This window comes from Pelophylax lessonae (assembly GCF_965119305.1).
Source record: "Pelophylax lessonae genome assembly, chromosome: 8".
In the NCBI taxonomy this organism is placed as follows: domain Eukaryota; kingdom Metazoa; phylum Chordata; class Amphibia; order Anura; family Ranidae; genus Pelophylax; species Pelophylax lessonae.
Genome location: NC_138775.1, coordinates 30,094,513 through 30,110,754, shown reverse-complemented (window position 1 = coordinate 30,110,754; position 16,242 = coordinate 30,094,513). Strand labels below are relative to the sequence as shown.

The 16,242-nt window shown below is 43.5% G+C and overlaps 1 protein-coding gene across 1 annotated transcript in view; it reads right to left on the bottom strand.

The window, feature by feature from the left end:
* Nucleotides 1-3,561: 3,561 nt before the first annotated feature.
* Nucleotides 3,562-16,242, bottom strand: part of TPRA1 (transmembrane protein adipocyte associated 1) — a gene marked incomplete at its 5' end in the record, with an annotated part of 49,108 nt that continues 36,427 nt past the window's right edge. The window contains 4 exon segments of the mRNA XM_082265953.1: nucleotides 3,562-4,545; nucleotides 6,883-6,963; nucleotides 13,236-13,338; nucleotides 13,899-13,959. Of these exon segments, the coding sequence (XP_082122079.1) occupies nucleotides 4,317-4,545; nucleotides 6,883-6,963; nucleotides 13,236-13,338; nucleotides 13,899-13,959 (474 nt within the window). The 3' untranslated portion in view covers nucleotides 3,562-4,316.

Below are 16,242 nucleotides of genomic sequence, written 5' to 3'. Positions count from 1 at the left end.
ACTCAGAGTTCATCAACCAAACCTAAACACAAGCTGAAATACTACTGCACTGACAGGCCTACGTGATCACCATGTGGGGACACAAACATAAAAGGTCACTTTGAAAGATGGATTCTGCTCCTCAGATATCAGGTCTTGTGTTACCTAATGTACATATTATATAACAAAGACAAGAGAAAAGAACAGTCCTAAAGCTCTGAAACATGTAGTCACCCCCTTTAATGCCTCGCCGTCACCATTCTGTCTGCCGAAGGTCTCCGACCACAGCCGATATTAGCTGATCCCAGCCAGCGCAACCCAAACATATCCCGAAGCTTCGAAGGAGCTTGCATTTCACCCTTCAGCCGAGTAACGTTCCTTCTCCCTCTCACCTGCAGCTTCCTAGCCAAGCTCTGCATTGGCCAGCCGCTAGCCTGCCGAACACTTCAGTCTAAGTGCAGCATGGAGATCCTTCTGTGATGGTATGACAAGCACTAATGGAAGAAAAAGACTTCCCCTAAGGGTTTGGGACTTTGAAGGCACTAAAAATGGCCAAGAAAATTAAGTAAAAAATTGTACATTTTATTAACACATAATAAAAATATGAAAAAATGACAAAAAACACTTAATGTATAGCATACAGTTGATCATAGTGTATCAATACACAGAGGAAGCAGTACATTGAGTGTTTTTTTGTCATTTTTTCATATTTTTATTATGTGTTAATAAAATGTAAAATTTTTTACTAAATTTTCTTGGACTTCCCCTGATGACTCATACCTTAGCAGGAGGCCACGACTGCTATGCTCCCCTGTGTACGACCTGGACGCCAATTCCCCCCTTACTGATCCTGGACCCCACCTTCTCCCACCATTCCCTTTTCCATTTTCCGCTTCTTTCTATCTTTTTTCTTCTCTTCTCCACTTCTTTCGTGGCCCCTCTTCTCCCTTGGGGCTCTGTCACCCGACGGGCTCGGCCCCCTGGGGACCTCTTTAAGCTCTATTAACACCGCTTACTGTGGCCTTAATGTTTTTGCATTGTAATGGGTTGCATTAGACATGTCCCTGCGGTCATTTTGCTGCCGACTGTGAGGTGGTGGGTTGGGGCCTGGGTGGTCACCCCCCGCAGGCTCGGCGCAGTGTGTTCCCTTTTCGGGGCGTCGGGGGGGCGATTCTGGCTCGGGCCGCCTCGACATGGGACATAGTGGGCTACAAGTTGTTTAGCAGGATGGGTTATTGTTATGTGTTCCCTAGGGGGCTGCGTCCCCGGATTCTCTTTTCTTACTGTATTGTAATGCTATATGACAGCTAATATTCTGTTGTTTCATTCAGTATCTTTGACTTGCACTTGAAACCAAATAAAAATCTATTGAAATCTAAATTTTCTTGGACATTTTTAGTGCCTTCAAAGTCCCAACCCCTTAGGGGAAGTCTTTTTCTTCCATTGTTGTATACAGGGATGTGGCACAATATATCAGAGTAATTTTCTGCTGGGAACACCCCTTTTATCGTTATTCCTTCTCATGCAGTGAGTGCAATAATATTTTTAACCCTATTTTTAACAAACATCTAAATCTACAATTAGATGGAGGCACTCTCGTGTTTGTTTTTTAATCAACCAAATTTTCTAGGTCCTAAGTTCTAAGTGCTAGGGCAAAAAAGCCGAGCTGTGTGTTGCAGATAGCGGTGTCTGGCGACCAGCAGGGGCTGTCCCTAGGTTTTGTACTTTCTTTGTTGTGCCTTATATCCTACTCCTACAGGTGGCAAAATAACCCATTGGTCACTATCTAAAGATCTGGCTGTGTCCTTTAATGAATGGAAGAGGGGCTTTTTCCCCAGGAAAATGAGAAACAGTTAAATCCTCTGTCAGGTTATAATTACTGGTTGATAATACTGTGCCAATAAAACTGCTCCCCTTATATCTCGATTTATTTTGACAAGGACAGGAAGTGAGATGAAACCTCCCCAACGTGGTCATGGGCACATTCCAAAATAATTTAGGGAAGTATGTATTCCCTCCAAGTCGATCGATAACTATAAAGATACGTTTGGGCCGGAACTGGGCTTTACTTGATAAGATATAAGCAAACGATTGTCATTTCCACTCAAAACAGGATGACCTTGCAGTGCACGGGTGAACTTTAAATCTTGGCAAAAACTCAGCTGGTCTTACCATGCTGTTATAAGTATGGATGTTTGGGCAACACATTCAGTACATCTCTGCAATACATGCACATTTCCCCATGCATTGGACAAATTCTCCAAATAAAGAAAAATATCTGATTTGCCAGAAATCCACGGAGATCCTAACTTCCTATAGTGGGCAGGCATTGCTGCCTTTGCTGCAAAGAAATCCCAAATAGTGTTGTCAGCCATGCCTAGTCCACCTCTGCAGAACACCAATATAAATAAGGAGAAGAGGAGGTGCCCTGTAGTCCAGCAAGGAAGAACTCAGGCAGGACTGAGAACACTCCTGGGGATTTGAGCGCAGCAGAGGCAGTGTTGTCAGCCTTGATAGAAAGTTAGGAACTCAATGGATTTCTAGTAGAGATGTACTAAATATGTTTATTTTACTTTGCTTACACCAGGGATCCTCAAACTATGGCCCTCCAGCTGTTGCGGAACTACACATCCCATGAGGCATTGTAAAACTCTGACATTCAGACATGACTAGGCATGATGGGAAATGTAGTTCCTGAACAACTGGAGGGCCATAGATGGCTTACACATACACTTTAATTAATAGATAATGCTTAAAAAGCACAAACATGGCAAACTTTTATACTCTAAAACCACCTTGGTCCACCGTTGTACTGTCCTAGCATGGACACGCTTGCCATACCTAACAGCCAAGAGAACAAAGCTGGCAAGACACCGTAAAATCCTTTGTGCATAAAACATTATTTGTAATGTTCGAACAACTTCCTGCTGTGCTGCATGTCATCCAAAATTGTGCTTAAAGTGGTTGTAAACCCTTACAAAATTTCCAGTGAAGTGACTGGCCTTAGATGATACAGAGATGAAACAAATTCTCCTACATAGGTTGTTCCTTATCTGCTGCCTTCTCTTCTCTAGATCCAATGAATTTATAAAGTTTGTCTGAAAGTTCAGAAAAAAGGTGGTGGAGAGCTGAAGTTACACTCTGCAGAGCTCAGTGAGGAGAGGTCTGAGAGCTGATTGGTGAGGAGAGGTCTGAGAGCTGATTGGAGGGAAGAGACACACCCCCCTTTACAAAGCAACAGAGCTGAGGCTATCAAGCACAGACTGTGTGCTGGAGGTCCCTCATGTCACCTTTTTTTTCTTGTCGTCAGGAAAACTTGTCAGAAGTGACTCATGCAGATACAGTAACGAGGCAGCAGACAGGAGTACACACTATAGAGGAATTTGCTTTGTTCTTATTTCATGTCTGAGGTTTACAACCACTTTAATTGTAAAAGTTAAGCCCAATTTTGTGTGAATCCCATTAGAGGAGGTACCAGGTGGGGCTACGTGTTGCTCGTCCGTTACAATAAAGTTATGCATACATGGGATTTTACAGTGTGATGTTGGGCTCTCTCGCATCAAAACTCGGGGCGAGGATGAGCCACCTTTTAGCATTTAGCTAGCCAGGGGGCTTGGGAGCAGTGAAGAATCTTTTTACCAGCTTTAAAGTCAGTCTGTGATATAATCCTTATGTAAATTATTTTATCTGAACTCTAACCGACCTCTATTAGGATTGATTTCAGCAAAAAAATTTGATTGAATTTACCAAGTACAGCCAGGCACAGGAAAGCCCCTGTCACTGCTCGCGGCACACTTTTATAGATTCCTTGGCATACAATAAAGCCTTGACGCCTTTATAGATATCAGCCGTTATTGGTGCCTAAAGCTCTGGGACTAGGAAACAGCGAGGGCACTGCGCATGCACAATTTAGACCGGCAAAATGGAGCACGGGGCAGTTATATAAGATCGACAAGTCTGCAGTGGAGACTGAATAAAGTCAATGCCAGCATAGAATGCAATCAGTGCCATGCAGACCTCTTATATCCTGGCCTAGACCTGTGGGCCGACAGAGGAGCTGTCTGGACCCACAATCCTCTGGGCTTCATACCCATTAATTGCTTCTTCCTTAAGAAGTTTTCAGGGTGTAGCAGCATTAAAGAAGACTTCTTTCTGTCCTATTTCCATGGGAGTTTCTAAGACCCAGCTTTAAGTAAAAAATAACTTTTTATAGAAATTTGCACTTTTTTTGGGGGAAGGGGGGGGGGGTTAGAAAATTTAGGAAACCCCTCATGGAAATAGGAGAGTTTCAAATACGTTTTGTACAGTTCAGTGCGTCTGTACAGAGCTGCTTACACTTAGGTGTTGATGGCTTTCCAGCGATCACTGTCTATGCTATTTATGCTCCCGATGTGGGGCATGGAAGCCACGTCGTCTAGGTAAGCAGCCGTGTCAATCTGAGTGTTGTAGTATCCCGAATCAACGCCATCTTTCCTTGCTACGGCGTAGGGATGCGGGAGGTGGACGTCTGCATCTTCCGGCTCGTCCACCTGAGACTTGTAGGAGAAGAGGATCTTGGGCTCTGACCTGGAAGGAATAAAAAAAATGTAACATGAGAGCTATTCAAACACAAAGAGATACAATCCTACAGCATTTATTGAATATATATATATATATCTACATATATTATACATACATATATCTATCTATAGCTATATATCCATCTCTCTATATATCTGTCTAGCTATATATGTATATACACATACATACATACATACACATACACACACACACATACATATATATATCTATATATATATCTATGTCTACATACATGCATATTATATATATATATATATATATATATATATATATATATATATATATATATATATATCTATATATATATATATATATATCTGTCTGTCTCTACACACACACATTATATATATAGATATATCTACATACATGCATATTATATATCTTGAGATAGATGTATATATATATATATATATATATATATATATATATATATACATATATATATATATACACACACATCTATCTATCTGTCTAGCTATATCTATCCATCTCTACACACACACACACACACATATATATATATGTCTACATACATGCATATTATATATCTTGCCATATATATATATATATATATATATATATATATATATATATATATATATATATATATATAGCAATATATATTTTTGCATGTGGAAAAGAGCTCAACTAAAAAGGTGACAACTATTTATTAGTATTGCAGCACTGCAACCTCCTGTTTCCCCTCACTGTTCATTTGACTATAGGATCATCAACACCCCGCTGAGGCCTCCCTGTTACTGACCCTCTTGCTTCAATACATTAAAGCTAATCTTCAGACTTATCCCTTTTCAGTCTTGCACAGTTGGACAGGCTCCTCTAAAGTGCTGAAATCGCCTACTCCGAATTCACTGCACACTGTGAGATTCTTACAGTGTGCATTAGAAGCTGCAGAAAATCAGACAGAGTCCATCCAACTTCTTGGCTGGAGGACATCCAGCATTACCTAGCCCCGTGAAATTGAAAATAGAGGGCCTCGAGCGGGGCCCCCGACACATCCAGAGGACCGCACAATAGAGGTGTTAAAGCGCAACATAAAACAGTTTAAACCTAAAGTTTAATCTGCTTATATTTTGCCTATTCCTCTCATCAACATGAGAATTACATTTTTAAATAAAACCTTTCCAATTTTCTGACATACTTTCTTTTAGACCCAATGATGTCATTACGCACTTCAGCCCCGGAAGGTTTTACCCCCTTAATGACCAGGCCATTTTTTGCAATTCGACACTTTAACGAAAAATTGCATGGTTGTGCGACGCTGTACCCAAATACAATTGACATCCTTTTTTCCCCCATAAATAGAGCTTTCTTTTGACGTCCTTTTTTCCCCCACAAATAGAACTTTCTTTTGGTGGTATTTGATCACCTCTGCGGTTTCTAGATTTTGCGCTATAAATGAAAAATAGTGCCAATTTTGAAAAAAAATGCCATATTTTTTACTTTCTGCTATAAAACATTCCCAATAAATAAAAAAAAAATTTAAAAATTAAAATTTTTCATCATTTTAGGCCAATTTGTATTCTGCTACATATTTTCGATAAAAAAAAAAAAAAAATGCCAAAAAGCGTATTTTAATTGGTTTGCACAAAAGTTATAGCGTTTACAAACTACGGGATCGATTTTTGGACTTTTTATTTATTTTTATTAGTAATGGTGGCGATCAGCGTTTTTTAGCGGGAATGCGACATTGCAGCGGACAGATTGGACCCCTAACTGACATTTTTTACACTTTTTGGGGACCAGTGACATTAATACAGTAATCATTGCTAATTAATATGCACTGTTACTGTATAAATGACACTGGGCAGGGAAGGGGTTAATACTGGGGGTGATCAAAGGGGTTAATGTATGCCTAAATATGCTTGCTCGCTGTGGGGGGGGGGGGGGGGGGTTCTGTGACAGCCACAGAGAGATTGCAGTTTCAGCTTAGCTGAAACTTCTGATCTCTCCCTGCCTGTCTGACAGAAGACTCGCCTGCTTTGTTTACATAAGCAGGCGGGTCTTCTGTCAGTTTATCCAGCGATCGCGGGAGGCCGGCGGAAGTCGCCGGCGCTCCTCCCACGGCCAGCCTCCCGCTGTGTCTCAACACAGCAGGAGCACGGCTCTGGCGGCACGCGCTGCCAAGACCTCGTGCACAAAGTCACATAGTGCTATGTGGTTTTGCGCAGCCGAAATCGTTTATCATTCGTAACAAATAGTGAAATCACTTACACAAATCCACAACAAGGCAACACTGCTACCAAGAGTAGGTAAAAATAAAAATAGAGATACCCCTTTGTAGCTTTAATCAGTATAACTTACCCAAAGAAGCCTTTCAAGAAAGCCACATACATGAGCGGAGCAAAGAGGCTGAAGTATAAAAATGTAGTGACATCCACCAAACTGTCAAAAGAAAGGTACAGTAGTTAGATAACAGTCTACATAAAAGACTCCAACCTAAAGTAGAGTAGCAATCTGCATGACTATGCTGCAAATAGGTCATGAATTAACAAATCTGGTGGGAATCCCAAATCTTAAAAGGCCCCTTTTCACAGAGGGGGGCGTGATTTGGATTCAACCCCCCCACGATCTTAATCCGGCATTTCCACGATTAATGTAACAAGTGCAGAGCAGTTCTCCTGCTCACAGCTGTCAAAAAAAAAAAAGTAGCTGGAAATGTTTATCAACAACACTGCTTAGCCACTGAGGCTACATTCACACCTGAGCGTAGCGTTTTCTACCGCGATTTTTATGCAGGCGTTTTTAGATTGAATATAAACCAATGGAAAACGCCTGTAATCTGCCCAAAAAGAAGCTCATGTACTTTTTTGAGCGTTGGGCGTTTTGCTTACAGCGTCAAAACGCTCAGATGTGAACAGGGGCCATTAAAATGAATAGGATTTGTCTTGTTGGGCCTTTTGAGAGCTGATCCTAGAGCAGAAAAACTCCCCAAAAACGCCCCAAAATGCCTAGATGTGAACGGAGCCTGAAAGAGAGAAAAAATAAACATTGTATTCTTCTGTTCTTTTAGGGATCAAAGGGATGAACTTCGGTTTGCAAATGAGGTCAGTTTAACCACCTTAAAGTGTTACTAAAGTCATCATTTTTTTTTGTGCGTCTGTTGAGCCGCTCTCCATAGACTTACACAGCGGGACTTAGCCCCGGTTCACACTTCTGCGTGTGCGGGGTTCGCATGTAATGTCGGAGCGCACTGCTCCGACATTACATGCGATCAGCTGTGCGGTGCGAGTTTAGCCATACAGTTTGTATGGCTAAATTCGCATCGCACCCGCAGCAAACACGCACAGGAGGCATTTTTGCTGCCGCATCAGGATCGGATCGCACAGCGGTTCACACTTGTGCGATCCGATCCTGTGCGAACTGCACGATCGCACTGCGATATGCGATCAAACTGGGGGTGTCATTAAGATTACATTGACACCCCCAGCGTATCGCATATGGCAGTGTGAACTGCCGGGGGTGCGTGTGCGATGCGGGAACAGGCTGCGAATTCGCAGCCTTCCCGCATCGCATAAATGTGAACCGAGCCTTAGGCCCGACCCCTACTTCCTCTTCACTGCATTTGATTGACAGCAGCAAAAGACCAATGGCTCCTGCAGCTTCTTGAATGCTGTGTGAAAAGGAACTAGTGGTAGTCGGTTAAAGGAGCGCCCAAAATCAGCAATAAGAATCCCACTTGGATCAAAAGATCTCTGTTTTATTGGTAGCAGAACATGTTAAAGCCAACGCGTTTCGGGGGAACAGAGACTCCCCCATCTTCAGGGCGTAAATGTTGCAACAGACAACATAACCTGTGAAGAGGAAGTAAGGGGAGAATAGATGAAGCCGTGCACAGCGCTGATCTCTTTTCCCCTCTCTTACTCTTCACACAGGGAAATTGAAAGCATTTTTTTTACCTTAATGCAAACAACGCATTAAGGTAAAAAACATTTTTAGGTTTAGTAACACTTTAAAGACTAAGCCTTTTTCTGACACTTGTTGCCTACAACTTAAAATCACTATTTTTTGCTAGAAATTTTCTTAGAACCCCAGAACATTATTTATATATTTTTAGCAGAGACCCTGGAGAATAAAATGGCGGTCGTTGCAATATTTTATGTCACACTGTATTTGCGCAGTGGTCTTTTAAACCTAATTGTCTGGAAAAAATACACTTCAATGAATTAAAAAAAAAAAAAAAAATTAATAAAACAGTAAAGTTAGCCCAATTTTTTTAGTATAATGTGAAAGATGTTACACCGTGAATTTTGAGAGAACCCGTGATCTTTATTCTAAGAAAAAAAATTGGGATTCTCATTTTTTCCGGGATTCATGCAGCTCTAATATACAATATAAAAAAGACACGGTGAGATGGTGCTATACACGATCAAAAAGAGTTCAAATGTAGAAGTAAAACGTATAAAGAGTTCCAACATCACACCACAACTGCAGTGAACCTTTTTTTTTTCATATTTATCTATACATTTAGTGTGCTTCACCACCACCGAAACATACAGCCTCTTACCAATTGGATATACCCCAAATTATAGGTGGTCTAAACCGTGTTCTATTTCAGGAATCCTCTACCCAAAACTATGAGACCATGGGGGGAATCAGGATGTTTCAGAGGCACTTGGAAACCATAGAGAACATCAGCAGAGACTCAGTATGAACACTTCACCTCCAGCATGCATGTTATTCTGGCAAAAGAAACAAACTGAATTCCATAGTGCAACCTGTTGTTTTTATTTGTGCTAATAAACAACGTGTTCAACTTACATAGGAGAAAATCAAGCAATGGCATGTAGTGAATCCATCTAGCACTGCCGTGACCTCTGGTGGGCGTGATGACGTCAATACTGCTGGAGGTTGTGGGGGTGGCTGGATTCACTACATGCTATTGCTTGATTTTTCTATGCAAGAAGGAAAACAACAGGTTGCACTATGGAATGCGGTTTGTTTCTTCTGCCGGAATACCAGGCATGCCAGAGGTGAAGTGTTAATACGGACTCTCTGCTGATGTTCCCTGTGGTTTCCAAATGCTTCTGAAACATTCCGCTGCTGTGATCCTTCCAGATGCTCCCCATGGTAACAAAGCTTTTGGTAGAGGATTCCTGATATAGAGCACCGTTTAAACCACCTATAATTTGGGGTCTATCCAATTAGTAAAAGGTTGCATGCGTCAGTGGTGGTGAAGCACAATGTATAAAGTATTTGTATAGATAAATCTTAAGAGAAGGAAAAAAAAAAGTTCAGTGTGGTTGTGGAGTGATGTTTGAACTCAATTTGCATTCATCCCTTTTAATTATCCATTTGAATTTTATTTGATTGTGTATAGCACCACAGTGTTTACAGTGTATTATAGTGATCAGCCCTCAAATTTTCTACTCGCCTGCTCGCATTTTGTGAGTGGAAAATGATTGACACCGAGTGTGGGGCTGCCTCGGGAACCATTCTCCCAGGGGAAGAGAGGGGATGCCCCACTGTAACATTTGAATTGCCGGATGCTCGCCGTCACACACAGCACCGCCTCCTGGCCCGACTCCTTTGATAGACAGAACACCAGTCCAATGCCGGGATGTGTGACGTCTATCATAGGAGCAGATCCAAGAGGCGGGACTGTGTGTGTTGGCGACGGCCCGGCAATTCAAATGAAAGCTGTTACAGTGGGGCGATTCCCGTTCTGATTATCTGGCCGGCTTTCCTCTTCCTCTCCTCTTTCTTTCCCTGCACTAGTCAGGCTGCACTGACGGGCACAGGTGAGGCTGCACTGATGGGCACAAATGAGGATGAATTGATGGGCATTGATGGGCACAGGGGAGGCTACATCAATGGGCAATAGGGAGGCTGCATCGATGGGCACTGGTGAGGCGGCACTGATAAGCTTCACAGATGATGCTGCGCTGATAGGCTGCATTGATGGGCACTGATGAGGCTGCACTGATAAAGTTGTTAATATTTATTTTGGTAACTTCTGCATTCATACAAAAACGTTTAACAGTGTCATTTTATGAGAAAATTTATGAGGGCGTATTTAGGGGCGTGGCAGGGTAGGGGTTGGGTGGGGCAACTGGTGGCGAATAACCCTTAAAGCCTGGCTAGTAGCTCAGGACTTGAAATTTTGAGCCCTGATAGTGATGATGGTGGAATTTACAATAGGTTTTGTATATTATATGTCTTGTGCACAATGACAATGTGGATTTGTCATTTTCAAAACACAGCGCAACAATGTAAGAGTTTATTTCATTTTAATTTATTTTTAAGCACTTTTCTTTTTTTTGTAGCTTGGTCTGCATATAAAGGTTAAGAAAAAAACATTAATACAAGCATTAATCCAAGACTCAAACATTAGATACTATCATTATAGGTATTGACCACACAGCAGGGGGAAAATATTTTTGGCTATAAATGGTTGCCACCATCATGTAGGTCACACCTGCTTGAACTATATTGAAAGGAGAAGATGTTGCAGGGGGAATGGCATTGTCACTGATAATTTACAACCCCGTAGCTTGTCAATCAGCACCTGGCCACACCTAGTTCTGCCTACTGCTTTCTGCATTGAAAGCACTGCATATTTTGGTAAAACCCTCTACTGTGAGCTGCAGTATCTGGGAGGGGGGGGGGAGCATGTGAAACACAAAGAGAGGATTTGGCTCAGTCAGGGACGTTAACCTACTGCCACCCATGTACCATATACAGTATGTGCAGCAGTAAAAGGGTTGGCTTTACCGCCCGCATGCGTCACTAGGCAGCCAATGTTTTTATGCAGAGAGCACACTCACTGTGCGCACCCTGCACAGATATTGAGCGGTCATAGACATCTCTCGATCTCCATGAACGATCGGTAGCCGTCAGGAACACATCATGTGATCACTGTGACAGCCAATGACAATGGTCACAAAATCGCTGATTAATTCCCCCCCCCCCCCCCCCGGGCATAAAGACTCAATTACAAGGCGGCCGGAGCTGGAACTCTTTTGCTTACTTTATGAGGCTAGTGCATCACATATTAACTGGATCTAGTACTTGTTTAGAATCTCATATAGAAGCCTTTAGTTGCTTTTTAAAGTGAACCTGTGCTTTGTCTATGCAAGCAACAGATTCATTTTAAGTAAGCCCCCCTTCAGTAGCCCATACTTTCATCCTTCCCAGCATGTTCCTTTCATTCCCTGCCTCTCTGTTCATCCACTGGGATCGAACAAAAATCCAGTGTAGACTAAAATTAAAGCCAAATTATAGAGGGAGTGTGAATCCAGTTCTGGCAGACAGAATACTCACATGCTCCTCCATACTAGGAACAATCTGGGTGTCTCCTTTAGCTCCTGGGCACTGAACAGAAGTTGCCTGGGTGGTGGAGTGAAGAAAAGGTACTACGGTGGGGGGTGTCAGAAAATCTGTTGCTTTGCTCTGAATGGGTAAAGCACAGGTTTGCTTTGATATTGGGAAATTTGGGCACTGGAGTCCAAGGAGACAAGTAGGAAGTTTGTCAAATGCAAGAATCCGTATTGGGTTCTACTGTGGAATCTATGCAATTGATGGAAGCATTATTGTACTTTTTTTGTATATGGTCATGCCAATTCTTTGTTAACCGGTTGCCGACCGCCGCACGACTATATACTGCGGCGGTCAGCCCCGGCCAGGCAGAGTGACGTATCGGTACGTCACTCGCCTGTCACTGACTTGCGAGCCTATCGCGGGCGGGCGCGCGCCCGCCGCGGCTCCTTCACAGGCAAGTCAGTGCGTGTGACCGGCGGACTCGATGTCCGCCAGTCACACTGCGATCGCTCCTGTGAAGGGAGAAAGACAGAGCAGCTTGTGTAAACAAGCTGCCTGTCAGTTCTCCCTGTGTAAAAGTGAAGATCTGTCCGTTCTACTATGTAGAACGGTTGATATTTGCTTTTACACCAATAGGAATGTCCCTACACAGTTAGAATCACGCCCCTAGGACACACTTAACCCCTCCCTGTCCAATAAAGTTAACCCCTTCCCCGCCAGTGCCATTTTTGCAGTAACAGTGCATATGTATAGCACTGATTACTGCAGTAATGTCACTGGTGACCCCAAAAGTGTCAAAAATGTCAGTCAAGGGTCCGATCTGTCCGCCGCAATGTCGCAGTACCGAAAAAAAAAAATCGCAGATCGCCGCCATTACGCGTTAAAAAAAAAACCACCAAAAATGACAAAAATCTTTCCCTTTGTTAGTAAACGCGATAACTTTTGCGCAAACCAATCAAAATACGCTTTTTGCGATTTTTTTTACCGAACATATGTAGCATAAAACAAATTGGCCGAAAAATGTTAAAAAATTTTGATTTTTACTTTTTTTTTTGGGGAATTTCATATAAAAAAATGTGAAAAATATTGTTATTTTTGCAAAATTTACGCTCTTTTTTTGTTTATAGCGCGTGATCAAAAAATCGCACAGGTGATCAAATACCACCAAAAGAAAGCTCTGTTTGTGGGAAAAAAAGGACGTCAAATTCGTTTAGGTACAGCGTCGCACGACCGCGCAATTGTCCGTTAAAGTCACGCAGTAAAAAATCGCAAAAAAAACCCTGGTCCTTTAGCAGCCAAATCCTCCGGGGCTTAAGTGGTTAAAAAGAATAAAAAAAAAGAAGAAGAATTAGTATTGGGGTGCAGTTGGTCTTTATTAGGGACTAACTTGAACTTACCAGAGTCCATTGCTAATATTGGCACACAGGAGAGCGCTGCCTATACCTTGTATTAAGTTCAGTGCAGCCAGGATAATGGCGTAGATGTAGAAACTCTTCCTAGCTGCAGACAGAAAAGGTAAATATGACATTACATTACACTTTTATGTAAGAAGAAAATCAAGGTGGCTAAAACCACATGAATGGAGCAATTTTGTTTCACATGGGATGAAGTGACATAGGATTAAAAACAAAAAAAAAAAAACAACAATTAATGCCTTACTCCAAGTTTAATGTCCCTTTAAATCAGACCTGAGCAAATTGCAGCACTTTGGCTGTCCCCGTCAGGCCAGCAATGCCTCTATTGTCAGCATGCCTCTCTGAACCGGTCATCTTCATCGATGAATTCTACACATGGCTCCGACTAAAGCTGCCCACTCACATTCAAATCTGCTTGTACAATCAACTTTAGATTTATCGGCTATATCAAGTGAGGATCTACCGAAACAGTCCATTCGATATGTAACCAATTAGAAGGGCTCTTGCAGCTACGTAGTTGGTGGTAAACACGAGGGGGGATTGTACAAATTAGACTGCAACATGCGTGACCAGTATTACCCCCCCAAATATCCCCGATTTCTGATATAACATTATTGAGAAAATCAATACGCTCATTACACTTACATGGAAGAGAGATGCGATCTTTCAGGGGGGTTTTCGGTAGTATAGAGACTAGTGTGTATACCTGCAGAAAATAAAAACACATGGTGAAGCCTTAAAGAGACCCTGTCACCAACATAAAACATTGGAGATAAAAGAGCTGAAAAAAATCAAGTCTTTTAAATGCTTATTTGCAATGTTTTTCCTTGGGCCCCATTCACGCTTGGCGACTTGGAATCGCCTTAAAATTCTACCCAGGATTCCAAATCATGGTAAAATGGCAGTAAAACATGAGATGCGCGTTTGGGTGCCATTCAATACTAATGGCACCCCAAACGCAATGCAGTTTTGCAGTGAAAAGGCAAGCCCATTGAAGAGAATAGGCTGCCCTATGTGCGACAAGAAACGCAGGTAAATCTCGCTAAAAAAAAAAAAAAAAATGGAAAAAGGAAACGTTCATTTGGGATGAAAATGGGACCTTAATTACCGTGTTTCCCAGAAAAAACACCCTAACCTGAAAAACAGACCTAGCGTGAGTTCCTGGGATGGCTGCAATATATATATAAGCCCTACTCCGTAAATAAATAAGATATCCCCTAAAAAATAAGCCCTAATATGTTTTTTGTAGCCAAGTAATAAAAGTCTTATTTTCGGGGAAACATGGTACTTAGCACATCGCTTTATTCCTTTGCACTTCACAGCCCTCTCCTCCTTTGGAAGTGTCTAATAAAACCTCCCTGCATAATACTTAATGTAGTTGCCAAAAGGAAGAGCGAAATGGAATACTGTAGAGCAGGAAAAACTAAATGGAAGACTGCAGTCTTGATCTGTACCGACAGACTGTCCCATCCGGAGCGCCATAGTCGTGCCACTAAGGAGCCTAGTACCACTCTTGGATGGTGCCCTCTGCCAGTACTACCCCTCAGCCACCGTCAACCTCACAGGAGGGTAGAAGAGAGGACAGTTCTAGACAGAGGACGGAAGCTGCCCAAATTAACAAGCAAGAGACTGCTTGCTAGAACCCAGGGGTAGGACTAATGATTGCTAGGACGCAGGGTGAAGTAAAGGGAGGGGGTGAGATGTGAAAGGGGCGGAGGACAATACTGTGACGGGGGGACTGTGATGTAAAGGGGGGTGAAGGGGGACTGTGATGTATAGGGGAGGGGCTGTGATGTGCAGGGGGGGGGGAGGGGAACTATGATGTGCACGAGGGGGGCTCAGGACAATGATGCAAGAAGAGGACAGTGACATAAAGGGTGGGGGTGGACAGTGATATAAGGGTGGGGGGGGGGGTGAACAAGGATATAAGGGTGGGGGTGAGGGCAGTGATATAAGGGGGGGGGGGTGTGGACAGTGATATAAGGGTGGGGGGGGGTGTGGACAGTAATATAAGAGTGGGGGGGTGTGGACAGTGATATAAGAGTGGGGGGGTGTGGACAGTGATATAAGAGTGGGGGGGGGTGTGGACAGTGATATAAGAGTGGGGGGGGGTGTGGACAGTGATATAAGAGTGGGGGGGGGGTGTGGACAGTGATATAAGAGTGGGGGGGGGGGTGGACAGTGATATAAGAGTGGGGGGGTGGACAGTGATATAAGAGTGGGGGGGTGGACAGTGATATAAGAGTGGGGGGGTGGACAGTGATATAAGAGTGGGGGGGGGGGGGTGGACAGTGATATAAGAGTGGGGGGGGTGGACAGTGATATAAGAGTGGGGGGGGGGGGGTGGACAGTGATATAAGAGTGGGGGGGGGGGTGGACAGTGATATAAGAGTGGGGGGGGGGTGGACAGTGATATAAGAGTGGGGGGGGGTGGACAGTAATATAAGAGTGGGGGGGTGGACAGTGATATAAGAGTGGGGGGGGTGGACAGTGATATAAGAGTGGGGGGGGGGGGGGTGGACAGTGATATAAGAGTGGGGGGGGGGGTGGACAGTGATATAAGAGTGGGGGGGGGTGGAAAGTGATATAAGAGTGGGGGGGGGTGGACAGTGATATAAGAGTGGGGGGGGGGGGTGGACAGTGATATAAGAGTGGGGGGGGTGGACAGTGATATAAGGGTGGGGGGGGTGGACAGTGATATAAGGGTGGGGGGGGTGGACAGTGATATAAGAGTGGGGGGGGGTGGACAGTGATATAAGAGTGGGGGGGGGGTGGACAGTGATATAAGGGTGGGGGGGGGTGGACAGTGATATAAGAGTGGGGGGGGGGGGTGGACAGTGATATAAGGGGGGGGGTGGACAGTGATACAAGAGTGGGGGGTGGACAGTGATATAAGAGTGGGGGGTGGACAGTATATAAGGGTGGGGGGGGGTGGACAGTGATATAAGAGTGGGGGGGGGGTGGTGGACAGTGCTTCCAGCACATTTTC